The sequence below is a fragment of the Lycorma delicatula genome, chromosome 3, assembly GCF_047948215.1.
Source record: "Lycorma delicatula isolate Av1 chromosome 3, ASM4794821v1, whole genome shotgun sequence".
Taxonomy (NCBI): domain Eukaryota; kingdom Metazoa; phylum Arthropoda; class Insecta; order Hemiptera; family Fulgoridae; genus Lycorma; species Lycorma delicatula.
The window spans coordinates 192445940-192471442 of record NC_134457.1 but is presented as its reverse complement, the minus strand read 5'-3'; the positions used below and the strand labels follow the sequence as shown (position 1 = coordinate 192471442).

At 26.9% G+C, this 25503-nt stretch overlaps 1 protein-coding gene across 1 annotated transcript in view; it reads left to right on the top strand.

Annotated features, from left to right (window-relative positions):
• The first annotated feature begins 5464 nt into the window (after positions 1–5464).
• Positions 5465–25503, top strand: part of LOC142321268 (retinal homeobox protein Rx2-like) — a 62875-nt gene continuing 42836 nt past the window's right edge. Inside the window, exon 1 of the mRNA XM_075359266.1 lies at positions 5465–5555. Within this exon, the coding sequence (XP_075215381.1) occupies positions 5465–5555 (91 nt within the window). The remainder of the gene's footprint in view (positions 5556–25503) is intronic.

Below are 25503 nucleotides of genomic sequence, written 5' to 3'. Positions count from 1 at the left end.
TTCGGCCAAGTATTATGGATTAGGTGAAAAGTTGGTTTTGCTTACATATTGGAATAAAAACGATTGATGTAGAATGCGTATTCGATATCTATCGTTATTATTATGAAAACGTGTTTTTTTTTTAAGTTTTTTCTTTTATATTTATCATGTTTTATATTTATCATATTTTTCATTTATATTTATTATTAACACCTGACTTTCAATTCTTTATTAAAGTGGAAATGTAATTCCTAGTATTAAGTAATTATGATTATATTAAGCTCGAGATATTAGTTACCGGAGTGAACAAAGCGACAGATGATCTCCAGAGAGGAAATATACCTTATCCCTGTAAATACAAAAATAAAATTAAATTCCATTTGCATTTAATTTTAATATGAATACGTTATTTTAATATGTAACGTACTGTTTTACTCATTTATACTATTATTTGATATAGAAATATAATTAACAGTTCCGTAGAATTATTACTATGAGATGTTTTAAAGAAAATTAACAAGAGGTAACCGTTAAATAGGTAAATTCCCGGATTTACTTTGAGTATTTGAAAATTCAGATTTCTAAATATCTGAATTTTTTGATTGAATTTAATACCTTTTTCTAATTATGTATAGAATTTAAAGTAATAGGTCAAAAAATTGCATTCTATATAAGAATTTTAAAACAAATTTAATTTTGGAGTTTTATTTATGTCTAATTCGGGTGATTACTCTACTATAATCGACCCTTGATATCTTTCACTGTTTATCTAACTTATAATTTTCATTCTTTAATAAAAGTAGTACTGGAATTTCCGGTATTAAGTAATTATAATAGTTTAAACAAGTTATTGATTGTTGGAATAGACTGGTATTTCTGGAATAATTATTTTATTAATAGGCTCATATATGAGTAATTGTTATAGACAATACCAATATGTAATTTTGTTGTATAATTACATTATTTTTCTAATAATATAATTTTTGACATCTACTGGAATTATATAAGGTATAATTTACTAATAAGGTAAGAGAATACACGATGTATTTATACATTAGATACACGAATAATATATTTTGAAAGGTACAAAACTGACAAGTGGTACAATTCACTCGGCGTTTGAAATAAAATGAATAACATAGAAATTTTTCGTAAAGAATTTTAATGAAAAAAGGGGATGACCCAAAAAAAAGTGATATTTAATAAAAAGCTGACAAAAATGCTATAATTTCTTGGCATTAGTTATTTATTCTTATATAGTGAAAAAATAATTATACAAGAAAAAAGGTAGCTAACATTCTTTTTGGGGTGGAAGTAATTTATGATGAAGTTTTATTATAAAAGTATTATTATTTTTTATATGTTTAAATAAACCAAAAATAATTTTTTTACTTAAAAATTCGGTATTTTTTATTTTTATCTGCTTTCCAATCTCTAAATCAACTACCAAGAAATCCTTTTGGTTTTTCTACATTAACAATTTAAATGGAAGAAACGAAAAGAAAATTCCACTAACAGTGCCAAAAATAAACTCCCTGTATTAGTAAGATAGTAAACACTAATCCAGGAAGCCGGACATCACAAATTCATAACTGCTGAATAGGTACTGCTATCAGTAGATTCAAATTGTTAAATTTGTTTTATTTTCATACTTATTTTTTCTAAAATATTTTTGTAAATCAAATAATCGAAGGCAAAAGACAAAAGTAATTTCATTAAATCTAATATAAGATTAGTTATTAATTAATATATTGAAAAAGACATGGCAATATTCAATAGGCAAACGTTAAGCTTAAAAATAGAGTAATACGGGAATGAATGAAGTATCTAACGTGTCTAATAAGAGACATTCTAGAAATTGTTTGTGGCATCAAGCAGTTAACCTTCTTTTCCACCGCAAATCAACTTCATCTCTCTTTTAAGAAAAATTATTGCAAGTTGCATTATTATTACAGTTATTATTGCAAAATGAAACATTTCCTTTAAAATTTCTCATATACATCGATCCATCTAATAATAAGGACGTTATTACATAATGTAAAATTTGCAAAACGCATTTGGATATATTATATTATAACCTAAGATTCCTTTTTTTTGGGGGGGAGGGGGTTTGGATGAATTATGATGAAATTTTATTGCTAAAAGTTTATTTAAATTTTTAATAAAATTAAAAGGTTAATTTCGCAGACATATTATAACTTAATCTTTTAAAAATAAAAAAAGGGTTATAAAAAATTCAAAAAATAGGTATTTTTAAACTATGATCGTCTGCCCTACCTTAAGTACGGCTCTGAAAGTATTTTTTGAGGGTCGCTTGCACTATGCCTAGTAAGACATTAACAAAATCAGTTAAAATATGCAGTAATTTAAAAGATAGCTTTTTCGATTTTTGAAAAGGGGGAATTGGGAGATAAATTAAAAGAAAAATGGCAAAATAAGCATTTTCATATGTACAGCTTAATATAAAGTGGGGTTATGTTTGCAAAATTTTGAGAAAATTGACGTCAAAAAACTATCTACCACAACCTCTGGAAATTTTGACCTCAAATTTTTACCAACAAATTATCCCATATACACGAGTCTCTATATAAAATTTCATCAAAAAACGGTTTATCCAATAAAATTTTGTTATGCTTCTAATACTCCAACACACGAACATTCGTACGTTGCCTCTCATCAGTTTTTTTCTGTTTTTTGGGGTCCCTGAGTCATGAAATGTCGAGAAATGAAAAAAGCCTTATCCTTTTTATTGATTGATTAGATACTTTCCTTCTTGCAGTTTAGTTCTAGAAATGGAATCCGAGTAAAGGAGTAATTTAAAGTTTCAACTTACAATAATAATAATTACAATTATAATAATATATTTATATTATTTATATAATAATATAAAAATGTTATTATTACTTTTTTAAGGTGTAAGTACAACTTTTTTTATAATTAAGCGTTGACGGAATAAGTAAAAAATAAATTAAGAATACTGCATCTTTAAGAAATTAAAAAAAAAAAAAATTTAATTTAAGAGAATTTCTTGATGCAATCTAAAAATAATTTCTCCAAAATTTAAAAAAAATAGTTTGCCTTTTGAGAAATTTTAAGATAAAACCTTTTTCTTTTCTTTTTATGAGAATTAAATATTGGGAGATTTACAACACCTTTTACTGAAAAATCTGTTCTACATTTGTTTTCATGAATATTTATTAAAACGTAAAAAATAAACATTTAAATAACAGTTTCATAAGGAAAATTAAAAATAAGATTATGAATCTTACTTGGCTTTTGTTTTATGCAATGAATTTGGAAGAGCAAAAACAAGTTTAAAAAAAAAAACAAAGATATTTCAGGGATGAGCTGATTTAATTTTTCGAGTATTTCTGTTAAAATGTTTTTGAAAAGTACAAGTCAAAATAAAACGTTTATCAATAAAAAAATCTCTTTAGACGAAATTATTTCGTTATTTTATTCACCGATATGGCTTACGCATTACAGAAATGTTTTCAGAGATTCAAGGGTAGTGTTAAAATTTTTATTACGTTTCAATTCTTTTTGTTTTCTTTTCTTAAGTCTTCGAAAGTAATCGTGAATAATTTTGTTAAAAAAATTATTTTGTTTTGATAATCATCGAAATGTAGATGAACAATATTTGTTGATAGACAAATAATTTTTGTTTTTTGCTGATTGTTGTCGTTAAAGGAAAATAATACGCTCCCACGAAACACTTTAAAAAGATTAAAAATTACGTCAAAAATAAAACTAAATACATAAATGATTTCAAAGAAAAAAAAGTTGGAAAGCGAATATAAAGCAAGTGATGTTGGATAAGCCCTTGCACAAACTTATATTCAAAATTTACTCTCCATAAATTTAAGAAATTATTTACTTAAAAAAGAAAATAAGAACAGTTTATTCCGCAAACAATCGAGTATATGTGGAATATAGTTTACTGGTATGATTTTTTAAGTCATATTATTAGACATTTTGTGGGATATATGTATATATATATATATAAAAGATTATCTCTATTTTTATAATAAATTATTATTATTTTAGAACTAGCATAATCAAGATATTTTGAGCTAAAGTGTCCATATAAATGACATTTGTTGTTTAAATTATTTCAATAAAACCAGTATATAAAGGCCCATGAGATAAGTAAAAATGCTGAGCTCAACGTTGAGTCATCATACCTATCATCATATAGGTTTCTACTTTCAACATCTTTTACTTTTTTTTAAATTAAATAAAACTGAGAATTTTTTTTGACAACTTAAAAAATATGTATAAATAATATTTCTACCTTGTAGTACAGTTTCGTGATCATAATGTTAAGCTGTATGTCTTCAATTAATAAAAAAGATATAATTTTTTCAAAACCGAACCTTCAACTCTTTTTCAAATAAGCATCTATCTGGGCACACATTATATTTTGGAATATTTTAAAAATAAAGCTGTTGATATAATTAATATTGGTACTGATACGTTGTTAATTTGTAACGGTTATTTATCTTTAAATAAATTAAATTATTAATAGTTTTTATATTTCGTATATATTTAAAAGAAAAGGTTAATTTTTAGCCGGTGAGAAAGTCTGCTATTTCTAGTTGATTATTTTATGAGAGGCCTTAAACCTCTCAAAGGTTGTAAATTGTGTATACATATACACACTATTTTTTGGCTGAACTTTGTACTGATTAATTTATAAATAATAAAGGTATTTGTTTATTTAAACCAATAATTGAAGTTTTGAATTTAATAATATGAACGGTAATTTAATATTATTATTAGTTGAAAAAAGTGTATGTATTTAATACTAAATACACTTAGCAATTTTATTAAAAAACTAGTGTAGTAATAAATAAATTGACCAATAAAACTTTTAATGAGGATTTACAGGGTATTTATGAAATAAAAGGGAGGTAACCGTAAGAGTATGAGAGAGTAGATGAAAAGTGGGAGAGTATATTTGAAGATAAAGATGATGAGTTTAATGGTTTTTATTATTATTGTTATGGATAAATAAGGATAGATATATCTCGGCGTATAGTGTTTGCGATAGGGTAAGACAAGGAAAGAAAGATATCGTGTAAGTTAAGTAAAGTAGAAGAGGAGCAGAGAGAAGGTTAAGTTACAAGCAGGCGTGGACCTGATTTGTGTTTGATTGGTATTTGATAGTAAGTAATTTGATAAGAGAGGCAACGCGCGGCTCGGCTACCACATCAGATTGGTCGAATTATACGCATGCGCGTAAGGTAAGCCGGGTTGATATTCGGGGGGATAAAATGATGACAAGACGCGCAGCGGTCGTCTGGATGCTGAAGTACAAGAGTTGTAGTGGTGGTCTTTTTAGGAATGATTATTATTAACAGTTTAAGGGCTGTTAAGGGTGGGGTGATACGGAGGTTTTTACGGTCGGGTAGAGTAGGAGTTACGGGATACAGGGTGAGTTTACTTACTATCGTTGTCGACAGTCGGTAGTTGAACGTCAACAATGATGGACCGAAACAGACCTCGTGCTTTATATACCATCGATCAAATATTGGCGGGCACGCCGCGTCATCATTCACATTCGATGCATACCGGTAAGTAACGACCGTTATAATTATATTATTTTCTTAAAAATAATAATAAATAAATAATCTGACGGAAATAAAATAACGACATTTATTAAACGATTAAACAATAATTATTAATCTTTACAATAACAATGAATTATAAAAAATTAAATTATAACAAATTCTTTTGAAAAAACAATTAATTAAACATTAAAATATAAAAAAGCAACGAAGAATAAAGCACTGCTTAATTTCATTTATATATAAACTATATTTAAATAAAAGGAAGAACTGATTTATTTATAAATGTAGGGTAGTATTATTTAAATTCTTCTTTTAGTTTATTAAAAATTATATTACTTTAATTCTTCCATAAATTAAAAATTTATTTGAATTAAATTACAGTAAAATTAATTTTACACAGACTTGTGTTATTATAATTAAATTTATTGAAATGCAATCTTATTAAGTTTATAACTAACGTCAGATGTAGGCTATAACATTTTTTGTCTTTTAAGAATACAGGCTAACCATTCTGATTACTTTTAAATAAAATAAAATTTAAATAGAGAATTTACAGTCGTCTTATATTTAAACTGCCTTTTGTTTAGATTTAGTTAAAACCGATGTTTTTTGTTTTATTATTTTATAATAAACGATAAGTAAATCATTCTCATATTTTAATTCGATTTTCTAAAGATAAAAAATATTTTCCTTTTGTTATGTACATAAAAATATATTATTTTATGTGTATTTTTTAAATATGTTTCTGTTATATCCAAAATTTTACTTTAATTCAAATTAGTACTGTACACAGTAATACTGTAATTTACACACACATGCGATCGCCCACACACACAAAAATATATATACTTAGACAAGTATATATATACTTAGACACATGTATTGACAAAAACTCTTTAAAAAAGGTGGTAAATTATATAATGTTAGCAACAGGAATTTTATTTGGATATATTTCTTTAAAATACATTTTTCTTACTTCTTTTGTCTCAATATAGGAAATGAGCAAAAAATTAGATTTTAATAATTACTCTTGTTAGACTCGAATGACAATTTTTTAATCATTGCTACTAACTAAATCAACAGAGGTGATGATTATTAAATGAAAACTAACGAATACTTTTTAACAGCCTAAAATACTTTTCAACCTCACCGATATTTAACACAAATGTTACATAATCTTTATATGTTTTTATATTTACTTTCTTGTACGAAGTAAAGGAAGTATTATAATCCCGAAAAATCTCGGTTTTCAGATTTCAACGGAAATATCCATTTTGATTAGTTTCTGCGTGACGTCTGTACGTACAGCATCTCGCATAACTCAAAAACAATTAGCCATAGAATCTAGAAATTTTGGATTTAGAACTGTTGTATCATCTACTTGTGCACCTCCCCTTTTGATTGCAATCAACTGAACAAAAGTACCTAAAAAAAAACCCAAAAATCAAAAAAATCTGGATTTTGGACTTTTTCTTTACTGCAGTAATCAGCCCTAATTGAGAGATTATCAACGATTTATCATAAGTGGTAGTTATTTTCATTGATTCCAGAGTTATAGGCAAATAAAATTTTAATTAATGAAAATTTGAATCGTATAAGTGGAAAGCACATCGGTTCAAATCCGACTTCATTTAACCTTTTTAACTTTCTTTTTTTTAAATTTAAATATATTGACTTATTAATAATTATTAACCTCCGATTGTAAAAAAAATGTGTATATGTAATTTAATAGTCGTACAAGGAGACCATGCGGTGTCCAAATCAGATATTTTTTTTACAGTATTTTAAATTGTACTATGTATTTATCAGTTTTACGTATTTGTACTTGTATATCATTAAAAAAATAATAATAAAACGATGTTTTTAATTAAACATTATTATATTGGGAGAAAAAATTAAAAACAGTTATTATTATTACTAATAGTAGTAGTAGTAGTTTTAAATAAATATTTTAGTAATATTTTTTGAAAATAATTATTGGTGATTATTAACATTACATACCCAACAACATGTTTATAATAATAGACGTCCAAGTACTAATATTATTTTAATTAGGCAGGTTTTGGTTCATTACAGAAATATTATATTTAGATCAGCATTGAGCACTCAAAATAATGTTTCATTAGCTAGAAATCGATTGCTATCTAATAATTAGGTTATTCCAGCTGACCATCATACAAATTAAAATAAATTAAAATTTATCATAAACGTATTGTAACGTTCATGTTTACATAATATATATATATATATATATATATATATATATATATATGTGTGTGTGTGTGTGTGTGTAGCTGAAAACATTAAAAATAAATGTTTTCTAATGTGTTCACAGTTATTGATATAATTTAACATTTAATTTAAATTAAATGTTTAAAACAATTAATTTAAAAAAACGATTAGTAAGTATATACCAGTGCTTAACTTTATTTCTTAAAAACTGTATTTAAAATATAAGGAAAGTTTAATTTATTTTTAAATTTATTATTATTTACAAATAATACCAAAGAAATGTAATATAGAACAAATAGTAATCTGATCTCTATACGTATGATTTTTCATACATGTAATGGTCAACATTATGATGTAAAATAACTATTCTCAGGTTAAATCTCTGGCAAATTTCAAGTACTTTTAACAGTTTTGATTCATACTTCTTTCTTTAACTGCTTACATAAAGATGGGTTGTTTCTTTTAATATTTTAATAGAAGCTTTTTGGGAACATCATATAGTTAAAAGAAGAGACAGACTTATAAGCCACATACTAAGGCATCCTGGAATAGTCGCTTTAATATTGGAAGGACAGGTAGAAGGAAAAAATTGTGTAGGCAGGCCACGTTTGGAATATGTAAAACAAATTGTTAGGGATGTAGGATGTAGAGCGTGTACTGAAATGAAACGACTAGCACTAGATAGGGAATCTTGGAGAGCTACATCAAACCAGTCAAATGACCGAAGACAAAAAAAACATATCGTAAAAATGTAAAAAATATATATATATATAAATTAACTCTAATACTTATTTTAAAAAGTCAAATTTATATAATATCTACTGTGTCGAAATTTTTAGATTCAATCGATGGGATAGTTTTCTATTTTTTTCAAATTTTTACTATTATTTCATTGCTTAATATAAAATTGAGGATCTTTCTACTTTTATAGAAAAGTATTTTTTTTTCTGAAAGAAAATATCTTTCTTTCATATTTTATCTTTTTTTATAGAATTGTTATAAATAAATGAAGTAATAATAGATTAGTTTATTAGATAATTTTTATTAATTTAAAAATGATTTATTTTTGTTTGTTATTAACTGAGGTTAATAATTTATTTTATTTATTTATTTAATGACATTTTATAATCATCAACCAAAGTATTTTGGAAAATATGGTTATATAGATAGATGAAACTTAAATATAAAATCAATAAATTTAAACATCAGTATATACACAAAACGAAATTATAGATAGAATTAATTATATTTTAAAAGTTCACCTTTGTTTTTGATGATATAAAATAAATTAAGTTTTTCTTCATTCAATGTTATTTTTATTATAATGTAATTCATATTTAAAAAAAAAAATATTATTATAAAACGAATTCTGGATTAAAAACCGTTGAATGAAAAATAAAACTAATCGTAGATTAATCATTTTCTTATAGTATCATTTATTTGGTATTATAACTGAAAATTTGTTATAAATATAAATAAGTACTAATATAGTACATTAAGATAGATTCTTGAAAAAACTTTAAAAGTAATTATAATTCAGACGACTCTGATAAAACACATATTTATGATTAAATCTATAAATGCATATTTAATAGTAATATAAAAACAAAATTCCAAAAACAAATTTCTGAAAAGAAATTCCAGAAAAATATAAGTTGAACAAAAATGACATCTTAATAGTTAGAAATAAAAGGTTTCCATAAATATATTGTTACTTAAGTATTTTTTTTTGTCAGTCATTTGACTGGTTTGATGCAGCTTTCCAATTTTTTCTACCTAGTGCCAGTCATTTCATTTCGGTATACCACTTACATCCTACATCCCTAACAATTTGTTTTACTTATTCCAAACGTTGCCTGCCTGCACAATTTTTCCCTTCTACGTGTTTCTCAAATATTAAAACGACTATTCCATGATGCCTTAATGTGTAGCCTATAAGTCTGTCTCTTCTTTTAATTATATTTTCCCAAATGCTTCTTTCTTCATCAATTTGCCGCAACACCTCCTCATTTGTCACTTTATCCACCCATCTGATTTTTAACATTCTCCTATAACACCACATTTCAAAAGCTTCTAACCTTTTCTTTTCAGGTAGTCCGATCGTCCAAGTTTCACTTCCATATAAAGCTACGCCCAAACAAAAACTTGTTTTCCTGACGTTTAAATTAATTTTTGATGTAAAGAAATTATGTTTCTGAATGAAGGCTTGTTTCGCCTGTACTATTCAACGTTTTATATCGCTCCTGCTTCGTCCATCTTTAGTAATTCTACCTCCGTAATCTTTTCTCTTCCTGTTTTTATAATAAGTGGTTCATCTACAGTATTTCTAGTGCATTCTAAGTATTTTACTAAGTGGTTCTAAGTATTTCTAATGCATTTCATTACTTTCGTTTTGTTCTTGATTATTTTCATGCAGTAGTTCTTGCGTAGGACTTACCGTTCATTGTTTCTTCTAAACTCACCTAGAATTACTATATCATCAGCAAATCGTAACATCTCTCTATCTTTTCACCTTGTACTGTTACTCCGAATCTAAATTGTTCTTTAACATCATTAACTGCTAGTTCCATGTAAAGATTAAAAAGTAACGGGGATATGGAACATCCTTGTCGGACTTCCTTTCTTATTACGGCTTCTTTCTTATGTTCTTCAATTGTTACTGTTGCTGTTTGGTTCCTATAAATGTTAGCACTAGTTCTTCTAACTCCGTACTTGAACCCTAATTTTTTAAAAATGCTGAACACTTTATTCCAGTCTATGTTACCGAATGCCTTTTATAGGAATATAAATGCCGAGTATGTTGGTTTGTTTTTCTTTAATTTTCCTTCTATCATAATCTGAGCGCTAAAATTGCTTTCCTTGACCCTATACTTTTCCTGAAAAAAAATTGGTCTTCTTCTAATACTTCCACTCTCCTCTCAATTCTATATACCTAATATCAAAACTAAACTAACATAAAAAATAAAAAAAGGAACAATACTGTTAATTTTTAACAGAAAAAAATTATATTAAAAAAAAGTAAAAAAGTATAAAACAGTAATTATGGAGTACTGAACAAATATCATATAAATAAATATGATATTTTATATCATATTTAGCAAGTAAAGTATGCTCTGAAAGCATATTTCCTTCTATCAAACGTAAAAATCTCTTCTGTAACAATATCAATGATTCAATATTGATAAAATATATACCACATCAATATTCAGGACCATATTGAAGGCATCGAATGATTGTATTAGGCATCTCTAAGGCAACAACCTATTATTTTGAGGTTACACATCACAGCAGTCTTTCAAGCAAAGTTCATGATCTCCCATTAGTAGATGCACAGTGGCTTTTTAAAAATATTTTTACTCACCGTAATAAATTCTATAGTTGTAATAAAAGCAATTATGTTTTATAAAATTATTACAAATTTTACATTTATCCTAATTAATAAAAACTAAGTGTTATGTCAGCAAAACACTAATCGTAGCTAAATAGAAAAATATTAATGTAGATAAATAATTGTATGTTCAATGAAATTATTCTTAAGGAATAAGTCTCATAATATGAACTGCAAAAAACTTAATAAGGAATGTAATAGATAAGACAGGTATAACCAAATTCTACAGCATAACATCTATTTCACAAACATTGTATAAAAAAATACTGTTTACGTTATTGATTATTGAATTGCTTCAGAAAATATTTTCAGATTTACTCCTTTAAATAGCCGTACTTTGAAATTATTTAAGAATCATTTGATTTTATTTTCTATCGTTATGAAATTTCGTCAATGAATTATTTTGTGGAAATAAGACATTAAAATCTTCTAAAAGTTTCAATTTCGGATGCGGTAACAAAGTGTTGCTAGCTGATTAAAACTTTTATCTAAATACGTTCGTATTACCATTATTTCTATTTCCACTTCTCAAAAAAATAAAAATAAATAAAATAGTTTCAGATCTTATATAAAAATAAGTGGTGTACAGATCAAATATCATATTTAGCAAATAAAGTACGATCCAAAAATTTATTTCCTTCCATCAAACATGTAAACTTCTTCTGTACAACAGTTACAGAAACCAAATTTTTTTTTTACTGAAAATTAATTCACCACAGAAGTTTACAAAAAGAACCTTTTGCGTGGGAATATGAAAAAGGAAATCTGTAGCGTATGATAAATGCCATACCTGATCAGGATTCGAACCCGGAACCCCCGGATGAAAGACCGAGCCACGACTACTCGGCCACGGAGATCGGCAATATTGATAAAATAAATATCATTCCAATATCAAGGACCGTATTGAAGCTTTGAATTAGCTAAATTGAAACAATTTATCTTTAAAACGGACGGGTGGAAAATCATATATTATTATGCAGATTTTATTGGAGATTTACGATATTAAATTGTAATTTTAACTTATGGAATGTTAGCTGTGCTTTTTTTATATACAGATTAATTAATCAACCCGTAAAAATTTACAAAAAAAATGTCATGGAAAGAATGTAGGTTATTTTTAAAAATAAAATAATTTTTATTTTTTCGAATGGGAAGGAACATGACAATAATTAGTTTATCTATTGGTTATATTGATTTAACATAAAATATTAAACGTCAGTATTTTTTAATGAATAAAAGATGAAAAAAAAATGAAGATGAACTAAAATATAAAAAGGGAAGATTTCTTTGTAGCTGAGTAAAATGTATCGATTTATTTTTATTATTATTTTTAGACGTTACTATTATTGTGATGGGCCATATTATCTAGTCTACATGTCTAAAGTTAAAAATATATTTTTAAACATAATTATTAGTCTCAGATATTTTTATCCTTAATAATTTCTTATAACATAATTTATTAATCAGAGTCAGTTATTTTATATTATTATATGAAAACTTTTAAATTATTCATAGAATTATAATCTTTCATGACTGAAATGAGTACATTAATTTATATTTTTCAAGGTCGCGGACTTTATTATTCTGGCGGTACTGCTTATAAATGAACTGAGGTGTATTAGACGACAGTTATAGAAGCTTTCTCTGAAAATAATGATGCCAGTTATATTCCGTATTTATTTAATTATATATATATATTATGTAGTGCACAGAGAGAAGTAGTCGCTTGTAGTTGAATATCACCTTAGTCTCGATGGGCTTTATATGTTGATCTGTAACATTTTACTTGGCTTATTGTAAGTTCATGTCTAACGTTACTTGGGAAACCTAAATTAAAATATTTCTTTTTCTAGAAATTCTATTTCTACGGGGGGATTTGTGCTTCTATCAAGTCAAGTGCAAATACTCAGTTATAACATCTTCTACTCGAATATTTAAGATTTAAAATTTTTTTTTGAAAGAGTTTGATTTGGATAATGAATTTTATTCTACACGCGTGGCTGTAGAATTTCAACTTCATATATCGTTGAAAATTGTTGTCTTATGGTTTTTCATTTTTATTTTATATTTATTTTTACTTTTTTAATATTATTATTATTTTTTTTTAAATTTACTTACTGTTTCCTAAGTAATATGCTCTGGCACATCCGAAGTAAAAACTCATTCCACTTTCTTTGTAATTATGTGTATGATTTAAAGATGAAATGACAATTCTCATAAAAATATATAATTGTAGTATTTATCTATTTAATTAATAATCTAAATTAAATTTAACTATTAATCTAATTAATACTATAGACCGATTACTTATATGGAGAGTAATGTTTATTTACAACTATAAAAACCATAATATTATAATTAAACTCATTCTATTCGTCCAATAAACTATTAATCATAATTAAGTTATTAATGGTACAGATAAAAATTCAAATAATAATTGTAGATAATGGTGATACATGTTACCTGCTACCGGAAGTAAATAATTTTGAAAATTAATTCCCATATTAAAAGTGATTAATTAATTGAATTTTTACGACCTTTAAGAGCGTTAAATTAAGAAGTAATGATTATTATACTTATTAATTATGAGAAAATTTGTTATCGTTTAAACAATTTATAAATTAAAAAAAAAGAAAAAGTTATTTTATACTTATATAATAGGCATTCTTCTAGCCTCATATCCTCAAATATGAGGCATACTTAACTTCCGATGTCTGTAATATAAAGTGAAAAAATATAAACGATCTGGTGTTTTTCAAATGAATATCACTTTGAAATAAGTAAGATTGAACATCCATATCTTGTTGTCTATCTAAAGTTAGTTAAATCTTTAGGACGAATTTTTCACACACACACCCTGAAGTAAACTTTTTATAAATAAATACTATATTTTTTTTAAGAGAACTATTATGTTTAAATCAAATAATTATTAATTCATAATTTTAGAAAAAAATGTAATGAATTTTAACTTCGGATGTGGATTATATTTCGGAAGCAGTAAGGAAACTTAAATAAGAAATAAATATTAAAAAAAACGACTGCCAAAAAAAATATTGCTTCTTAATATAGGATTATTAAAGAAACATGCCAGTGACAATTTTGTACATGGTATAACTTTTTTTTTCGGAGCTTTTAAATTTATTTAAATATGTATATATATATATATATATATATACATACATATACACACACACACATATATATATATATATATAAACATGTATGCATGTTTACAGCCTATGACACTCCCGGTAACGAAAAGATTCCAGCGCAGAGTCGTACATAAAAATCGGTCAGCCATTAAGCTGATACAGCAGAACAAACATATATGTATACATACATACCCAAATATCTCAACTGATATAGATGCATTGGTAATTTGTGAAAATAACACTATGAATCTGAAAACAATAAAAACAAACTTAAATTAACGGGAAAAAATTTAATGAAACTGTTATTTATTGTTCAATAAAATACACAGATAATTTTTTAAATATCTATAAATAATGAAGAAATGAAAAATTATAAGAAGATCGGAACAATCATAATTATTTAACTATGGGTATCGTATCATAATTATGCACTGTTAATAAAATAATTTTAAGATTAGAAAATTTTTGTTTTCTAAATTATAAAATACAAAACTGGTAATTCCTTAAAATACTATAATCTAAAGTTTATTTCTTCATAATAAAATACAGTAGCTTTTTTACAACTTTTTTACAATATAAATAATTTATCTGGACTTTCTTTTATGAGTCGGTCAATTAGTATAAAAAATGTAGAATAATTGAAAAATGACTAATTCTTGTGGAAAATTGACTGATTATTATATTACTAATAGTTATTAGAAGATATGTTAAACCAACAATACAAAAAAAATTTCCGGTTGGAAAAATGACAAGTATAACAATAACAATAGGTCAGGTAGATGCTTATTAAACTACCTGTATTAGACGTAAATCTTACTGAATAGTTCAGTGGAGTGATTATTTTTAATTATGTACGCCATACGTATGTCAAAATTTACCTGGAATTTTCATATAATACTTGGCAGGGGTTTTCGGTAAAATTCTTATATCAATTTTATATTAAACGAAAATCTAAATGATTGAATTAATAATAATTATATACTATACTATATATATATATATACTACTTTTTCACCGTTATTATTTAAAAGATTTATTATTATATTAGCTGTAATTCTACTTGATTTACCTATAAGTAATGCTGTCATTATGCCTAATTCTTACATTTAAATGGTGGTTGTACCATATACCAATATTTTAATTGTTAAAAACTAGTTATGACATTTAAATAGCGAAAAAAAATTGGAAAATATTAAAAATTAAGTCAGAAAAGTCGTAAAATAAATAGTATAAAATGATACGAAATTTAATTCAGTTTTGATAAAAACGAAAAATCGACAACATATGACTTCCTTGTACGCTTATTCCATTACATTTATACATTTAAAAAAAATGAAAAGTACATAAAATTTTATAATATTTTTTCATATTTTATTTATTTTTATTATTATTCATCGTAGTTTTTTTACATTTCAACATCCTACCCACGGCTAATCGTTTTACATATATACATACGTAAATATATATATACACGTACGTAGAGACGGCACGCCGAAACTAATCAAAATCGATTCAGGGATGGTCAAAATGAATATTTCAGTTGAAATCTGGAAACCGAAATTTTTCGCGATCGCAATTTTCCTTTACTTCTTACAAGGAAGTAAAAATGAGCAAGCAGATCACTAAATGCATTTGTAACAAATACTGTTTGCCAATTACTAAAGTAGTAAATTTCATCAATTGTTAAAAAGAAGAGTTTAAAACTACTTATAGTATCAATTTATTTTTCTCTGTTTGTAACAATAGGACATAAATACTAAGTTTACATCATTAACCGATTTCTTCCCAGTCTACCCATATTATTCTGTTATGATTTCTAAACGTACTACAGGGAATTATGAAAAAACCTACTAATAGGTAATAAAATAATTTATAGATTTTGCAAAAGTTTCCCCAATCTTCTTCGTTAAAATTGTATACTTATAAAAACTTCTTTCTACAGTCACATTGTGTTACTTCCTTAAAATTCTTCAGTTCACGTATACACATCATATCCAAAGTATTTAAATAACTGGTACCTCTTGCAAGAACATTCCAGTTAGCTCTACTTGATCTCACCTGCTACTTACCAAAAAAAAAAAAATTTAATCTTTTGAATTGATATTTTTAGGTTAGACTATAGCCTTCGAATATTTTTCTTTTTGTAATAAGAGTGCTCTTCTTCGTAACATATTTTCGGTCTCTTGTTTAATAAAGTCGCCGGCATAAGAAATAATATATAATACTGACCAAAATAAATCATATTTAGTTTAGAAATACGTAAAAATAATATAACCACAAGTAACAAAATGTTGGAATATTTTTTTCATAATTTGAAGAATGCAATGTTACGGAGCGTAATTGTCTAATGGTTTGTAAAAATTCGGGTAAATAAAATAAACTGTATTAATTATATAGTTTTTTTGGTACTGTTACTACTTAAATCCGATCGTATAATTTATACTAATGATTTGAAAATCATTATATTATGTCGCACTCTGTTGATTGATATCGCAGACGTGGAAGTAGTTAGACAATACAAAGCAATAAAATATATTTTTAATTTAGATGAGATAATTGTATTAAAATCGATTTGACAATATTCATGACGGAACATGTTGAAAAAGAAAGAGAAAGAGATATAGAAATGATTGAGGGAGATTTGAGAAGGCTATAATGTTCTGCACGCATGTGTGCTGTACCGGCAGTGTTGTGAGAGAGGATTATTTGTTAATGCATATCCCATTGTCGCTGACATTGCTTAAAGCCTTTTCCCTTCCTTCCTTTTACTGTAATAATAACAATTAATTAGTCGATAGTAAACCAATTTAATCAGATATAATGTTTTTTCAATAAATTATGTTGGTATTTTGTTCTACAAAAACATTTACAATAAAAAAAACATATATATTTAAAAATATTTGCTAAAAAAATATGAAATTTATTAAAATATTTTCAATAATCATCTACTAAATGTATTATTATTGTTATTTCTAAAAAAAGATAAAGCAAGAACGATTATGATAATATTGTTAAAATAAAATCAAATAAATAGTTTAAATTAAATATTGTATTAAAATAATATTTATTAGTGAAATGAAAAGATATTATATCAAATTTATGTTGTTTAATTTTATATAAATTGAGATATCTCTTCTTCATATTGGTTAGAAAAACCTTTTTCGTAACATTTTAATGTTTAATAAAAACTGATGAAAATTAACCAAATAAAAAATTATCTCGCAAAATGATACATTATATAAGAATAGATGAATCGATTTTAATGAACTTGCTGAATGACGCTATTGATTGGTTATACTTAAATATAGGCAATGTCTTAAATTAAATTACAACTAGGGTCTTCCGTTTTTTGATCAAAAAAAGGATTTCTTTTTTTCAAAGGGCGTTGAAAAAAAAATTATTTTTTCTTAACAAGATCCTTTCTTTCTTTTCCTGTTTAGCATCCGGTAACTACCGTTTAGATAATACTTCAGAGGATGATGAGGATGATATGTATGAGTGTAAATGAAGTGTAGTCTTGTACATTCTCAGTTCGACCATTCCTGAGATGTGTGGTTAATTGAAACCCAACCACCAAAGAACACCGGTATCCACGATCTTAACAAGATCCTATTTTAAGCTTAAAATTAATGGTTCCCTCCTTTCTTTGGATTTATCAAATTTTTCTCCATAATTTGTATTTAACAATAAAATTCTATTTGGACTTCCATTATTATCTCTTTGGACTAATATTCACTTGATGTTCTTAGATCGTTGACTCAATAATCGGTTAATAAAACCAATAAAATATTGGTTTTGATTTTTTATAAATATATATTTCTATTTTACCAGTCTAATGCGTTTTGCCACTGATATCAGGAATCCATTCTCAGCGTTTTGTAATCTTTATTCATGAATTCTAGCTAACTTGCAAGCTTTAATTTAAAAAATAAAAAAAGCTAAACGTTAAAAAATTGCGTCTCTTTTTTTGCTATGAGTATTAAAATGCATTTAATAACATAATTTATATTTTCTCAAATATGATATAAACTTAAAAAATAATTAAAAGTAAACACTTGTTCTTTTTTATAGGAGAGAAAAATTTAGGAAGTGGATCTGTAAAAGAATCCAAAAGATTGAAGATGGTACCTTCATCTTAAATAAAGGTTTTTCATGGTTAGGTTAACAAACCCTCCTACGATTATTTTTTAACCATCGTAGAAAAAATAATCCGATTGAAAAGAAAAAGAAGTCAATATGAAAAAAATATAGAAAAGCATAAAATTTAGAATATTTCTTGTTAGACTTTTTTCAGTTTTGATAAGGATTTCAACTCCATATGAGCAAAAGAGGTTTTAGTGATTTATACAATCATTTGATTAATAAAGTAAAGGATATTAAGTTTGAAAAAAATTAAAGAAAATTATAATTTACCACTTACATTTATAGGAAATTTTTGATACTTAAGAAAACTCCTGGAATTTATAAAGAGCACTTTTACCACCGTACAAAGTACCTTCTGTGATTTATTTTCTATTAAGAAAAAATCTCAGAAAACAAACATTTTTTAAACTAACTTCAAAGTTTGCACAAATCTCTAACCATAATTTCTCCTACTAGGAGAAATTACTGTTTTCTGATAATATATTTAGATAACACTTTTTAAAACAATTCAATTACGACTCCAACGGCATCTAGAACTGCTTCTTCGTAGGAACATCATGGTGTTTCTGAGGGACAGCCCCATCCGGGAGGGAGTGGGAGGCCTCGGTCTCCCGCTTGCGAAGATCTGGTGGGGACTCCCTTGCAGTACCGTTGTGGGGAAAGTAAGATCCAGTCCCGGGGGGGGGGTCCTTTGGATCTCCTCATTAGAGGCACGGTGTCTTACAAACCGAGTCCCGGCTATCTGGCGGGAACTTTGTTCCCGGCGAGGTAATTAGAGGCTGTGGCACCCCTCGGAGCCGAGTTTATGTTTAGCTGTGGATCCGGCTCCGGGGGCGGGGAAAAAACGGAGAAAATAAAACAATTCAATTAAACAAAAAATTAACTACTTCAGCAGAAATTTTTCTTTGGAACGATCAAAAACAGACATTTTTGTCTACGATAAAAAATATATTTTGTTTGCTTTAACATTTAATAATGTAGGATATTAAACGAATATGAGAGAAATAAAACAAAATAGTGATTATACTTTTTTTTTAGTTTCTTGTAATATGAATAATTAAAAGAAAAAACTGGTTCCATTTGTTTTGTATAGCTGTAAACCAGATGGTCGAAGATTATGAATTTGATATTACTTCAATTCTCTTCAATAAAAAAGCATGGTGCGTTGGTTTGTTTGCTGTATGTGCTCACATTTTTATTTTGTCACCATGGCAACAGAAATATAATTAAGTAAAATCTTTTAGTCTTTTTTTTCTTTAATAAATATTTCTGTAAAATACTTCACATTCTCACAAACATGAGGATACGAGGGTCCAGCGGGCTCACAAGCGTCGAGGGTCCAGCGGGCTCCGCCCCTGGGTAGACGGTCGGACGAGAGAAGCGAGAGCTGACCGGATAGTTTAAACAAAGATATCTTAATAATGTACTTTATTAGAAATTGAAAACAAAAAGCAGTAAAGATATAAATGGAATTTTTCATTAGTAATAATTTAGTAAGGTTTGAATAAGATAACCTAAATCTTATATTCTCTATTACTGACCATTTAATGAAAAAAAGGAAAAGATTATATAACTTGTCATAATTTTTCTTATCGGTTTAGATTAAACGCATTTGTTTATTTATAAATAAAGTTCCTGCAAATACTATTTTAATATATATGCTACTTTTTATAATATATCGATGGGCTAATAAAAGAAAGATGGGGGTTGTTTGTTGATTAGTAAATACAAGAATAGCAGTGGGAAAAGTTACATAGGCGTAGAAAGAGGGCTTGAAGGAGGGGGGGTTGATAAAGTGTTGGTAAGTAGAGGTTGACAGGAGAGCTTGCAGTTTATATGACACACAGGATAAGGGTGGTGAAAACGGGCTTCTCTTTATTGCTATTTGACTCGTGCCACTGTTTACGCCTGAGTCCCGATAGAATTTAATAAAGTAATGTAACAGTAATTAGTTTCCAAACTGAATCTACTGAGATTCATTCGTAAACTATTACGTAACAACTAATTTCATCATTACAATTGTTTGTAAATTAGAGCCTTTTATTTACAATTTAATGAATTTAATGTTGTACCGTTTTATTTAGAAATAAGAGTGATTCATAAGTATAAAATATCCCTTTCATTTTTCTGTCTTATTCTCTGTATTGAATCGAAATATAACTTACTTAAAAATGTAAGTTATATTTAATGTATTAATTCATAATGTATTCATGTATAAGTTTTTTTAAGTAGGTGACTATATTTTAAAAATTAATAGTATTTCTTTTTATAAATTTTACAACAATACAAAATACAGAAATAACAAAAAAATGTTTCGGAATATTATAAGATTTAGTTTTTAAATATAGAATGAAAAATTCTGATAATAAAGTTGTCATACTTTCTTGGCATTGGTTATTTATCATTATATAGAGAAAAATAATGATAATGGGAAACCATAATTGAAATGAATAAATAATGTATGAATGAAATGTTATCTAAGATTCCTTTTTTGGGATAGAGGTAGTCTATGATGTAGTTCTATTGTAAAATTATCATTATATGTTTATATACCAAAAAAATAAAGAAAGTAAAAAAAAATATTTTTTCTGTTCCGCCACCCCTAAAATCAGCTTTCAAGAAAATTTTTTATTTTTCTACTTTTACTATATTAAATGGAAAAACTAAAAAAATCCACTGAGAAATGTACAACCAATAAAGATTTATTTAAGATTTCTTTTTTGGGAGTGAGAGTGAATTATAATGAATTTTATTGTAATATTATTATTATTAAAAGTTTAAATAAGTAAAAAAGTTTTAAATATTACAAAAATCTATATTTTTAAACTTTGTTCGGTTCTCCCAACCACAATACTATCCCCAAAGAATATTTTTGGCCGCTTGCACTACTACTATGCTTAGAAAAACATTTTTAAAATATCAGTTAAAAATATGGAATAAATAAAAAAATAAGTTTTTTAGATTGTTTGGGATGGGAGAGAATTTGGTGGTAAATCTTTTTTAAAAATGGTAGATAAGCGTGTACGCATGTATTGAGCTCAATATAAAGTGGGGTTAGGTTTACAAAATTCTGAGAAAAGTGATCCCAGAAAAACTATCTACCTTAACCTCTGGAGTTATTGGTGCCAAATGTTTACCAACAAATTGATATCGGTTTATCCAGCCAACAGTTATTAAGCTTCAAACACGCCAGCACATGAAAATACATACATACGTAAGTACGTACGAACATTATTCCCCCTACATTTTTTTGTTTTTTGGAGTCCCTGAGGTCATGAAAGATCAAGAAATGCAAAAAATTATACCCCATTTTTCGACTGACTACCATATTTTCCTTCTTGTACCGCAGTTCTAGAGTGATGCCACAAAAGAAAAAAGCAAGGGAGAAAACTTGATAAAAGAAAAAACAAAAATAACAGGTTGGATGATTTCTTTACACAATTTGCCATTCTATGACCAATATTGTTTAATTCGTATATTCGTGATTTTCCCTGTCTTATTTCAAGATAAATTAATTAAATTTTTTTTTAATAATTTCTTTCATTGTCTATCCATTCAATATTTAGATTATTTTCATATGTTGAACCACATTTTGACTTATCGTCAGATCATACACCAATTGCACTTAATATCTATTGACGTTATGCTAACTGCTAGATCTTACACTTTGTTTTGTTTAAATTGACCAACAAACGATGTTTTCATGACTTTTTGAAGGAAAATACAAAATTGGATGTGCCTTTAAAATCACCGGCCGATGTGGACAATGCAGTACACGAATTTTCCAGATTGGTTCAATCAGTATCGTGGACCTCCACGCCCAATTTGGATTTTTTCTCCCTCAGCTCAAAATACGTATCCGATCAGAGAAAAGATAGAAGAACGCCGGAGATTACGACGCGTATGACAGAGAACTCGTTATCCTGCTGATAAGGGAAGATTTAACAGTTAACAGGGCTTCTCAAGAACTAAAAAAAATTATTTAAACCTTTAAGAACACCTCGTTTCAATCTTACATTGAAAATATTTCTGATAGGCAGGCTGCTGAATACACTTTATGAGAAGTTACAAAGTCGTTAAAGATACCACTGCAGTCTATTCCTCCTCTCTGTAAAATTGACGGAACATGGGCGAGAAGTTTTCAAGAGAAGGCAAATTAATTTGGTAAACACTTTTCCGACGTATTCCAGCCCAGTAATATCAAATCGGATCCAGATGAAATCAGAGAAATCTCCAAATGTTTGACTTCTCCTTTACAACTGTCCTTACCAATTAAACGCTTTACAATCAATGAGGTCTCAACAGTTATTGACGACGAAATACATACAATAAAGACGCTGGGATATGATTTGTTTACCGGTCGGGTTCTCCAGGCATTACCTCGATTTGCGATACGTTTAGTTACTCTAATTTTTAATGCTATTATTCAAATTGGTAATTTTCCTGGTCAGTGGAAAATGTCACAAATAATTGTGATAGAAAAACCGGGTAAAGATCCAACAAATGAAATATCTTACTGAACAGATTGTAAAGGCGCTGTAAAGCTAAAATAAAAAAAAAAAATAAAAAAATAATTTGTACTAATTTAATTAATTTTCAGTACAATTTTAATTTTATTAGTTTAACTATTTTCATTATTTTCTGTTATATGCAAACCTTAATATAAAAAAAAAATTAAATAAAAGTTTAAATCGTTAACTAAAAATAAATATTTCTGTACGACACAATTTTTCCTCCTTTTTGGAAATTTTCTCATAGATTTATCATTTCCAAATTATCTAAAAGCTCTTCACTTCATACTGTACCGAAAACTTAATTTTGAACATTGTATAAAAAATAAATTTCAATTGTCTTTTCATATTTAATTATCCGATTTTTCCTATTTTTCTGATTTTAAAAGGCTTTACTAGATAAATAATAGAAATAAAATTTTATTTTATTTTTCAGTTTAATACAGGCAGTTTTTTAAATGAAAACTCCATAATTACCCTGCATTACATTACCCTGAATACATTAATGTATTCCTGATCTAGCAAATCCTTGGGTGATTCTACTATCTGAATAAAAAAAAAATTTAATATTGTCGGTTCTTTAAAATGTAACTACTTTTTTATAACACTTATGTAAACTTCATCATCTACGTTCTAATCTTGATAAATACCCTAGTGCATATTCCGGTAGATAGATTGTAGACTTAAACCCACCGGGTTGGTCTAGTAGTGAACGCGTCTTCCCAAATCAGCTGATTTGGAATTCGAGAGTTCCAGCGTTCAAGTCCTAGTAAAGTCAGTTACTTTTATACGGATCTGAATATTAGATCGTGGATACCCGTGTTCTTTGGTGGTTGGGTTTCAATTAACCACACATTTCAGGAATGGTCGAACTGAGACCTGTACAAGACTACACTTCATTTACACTCATACATATCATCCTCTGAAGTATTATCTGAAAGGTAATTACCGGAGGCTAAACAGGAAAAAGAAAAGAAAAGATTGTAGACTTAAAATTAGGCAGTTATCACTGTTATATTTGTTTCAGCTTTCTTTGGTATGGGATAGTTTTATATTTCTTGAAATCCAGTGGTCTTTGATCAGACTCATAAATTTTATGTAATTCAGTGTAATCTATTCAGTTCTTAATATTTCTTTAGTTAATCTTTTTACCATATAAAAATAGTATGAATCAATTTTTTTCTATCTTTAGTCTTGTTTAAATATTTTAATGCAGATATTCAAGATTGCAAAATTGTATGTCCACTATAATCATTATTAATGTTTTTTTCCCTTCTTCTAGCTTTTATTAGATAACGTTTCCTTTTTATATTCTCTTTTTTTTATAACCTATCATTTGTTAATTTTTACTCTATATATATTTTCCAATAATTATATTCTTTAATACTTCATAACATTTTTCTCCAATAATTATTAGTTGTTCTTCAATTACTCTTAATGCACCTTTCTGAAGATTTTAGTTTTTCTCTGTCTCTTTTGTATTGCTATACCTTCCGTGTTTATCCATCATTCTAATAACTATTATAAAAATTATAAAATGTTAGTTATTATGCATCATATGTCATTTATTTATAGTACGAAAATGATTTAAGGCTAAAACAATTTATTTTATGGATATGGCCTGTAGTATTTAATTAAATTATTCGTATATAAACAATATAATATGCATTATATAATGAAGAATGAAATATAAAAAATAAATAAAAGAAAAGGGTGAGATTTAGCGAATGTAATAAAAGAAAATGAATTTGAAAGGGAATAGAGATTAATGATTTTGAAAGGGTGTAATACAGGAAATGAACTGCATTAAAAGAAAGAGAACATTGTGAATAGGGTGTTTCTGTATGACGTATAGACCTCTTGTTGTAGCTTATAATACAAAAAGTATAATTTAAGTGTGTGTTGAACTTATATAGTTTTTTGTCACACACTTATGAGTTCATATAGTGTGACAGGATCGTTATATAAAGAAAGAAAAAAAAAGATAAACCTAATGTATATAGTACTGAGTTTTTAGAAAGTGTCGAGAGGAGTTTATTTTGGTAGCACAAATGAGACACTAATTGTGGTTACCTCTAGGGGTGCAGCTAACATACTTTTAGGCTACAATGTTATTCTTTGTTACTTTATTTTTACGCTTGTCTAAACTCATAAATATAAGGATTAATAAGTGGTACTTATACCTACAAAAAACTAACGAAAATATCTTCCAAACCTTTGTAACGCTGTAAATGCTAATAAAAATACAAGTAAAAAAGGAATAATTATAACTGTATTATTCAACAAATCTTTCGAGTTTAATATTAAAAATTCACGCATGCTGTAATATTCACATCTTATGATAGTACCCCATTCATTCCTTTAAGTGGGTAGTAACGATAAATTACGCTTCACGGCAATCAAAGTTGAACTTCAATGCGCTCTTACCTCACAACTGTTTCCCCTTTAAGCATTACAAAAGCCTCTGCTGGCTCTCCTCCAGGCAAAAGGTGACAGAACAATTCAACTGAAAATAGCTACTTTGT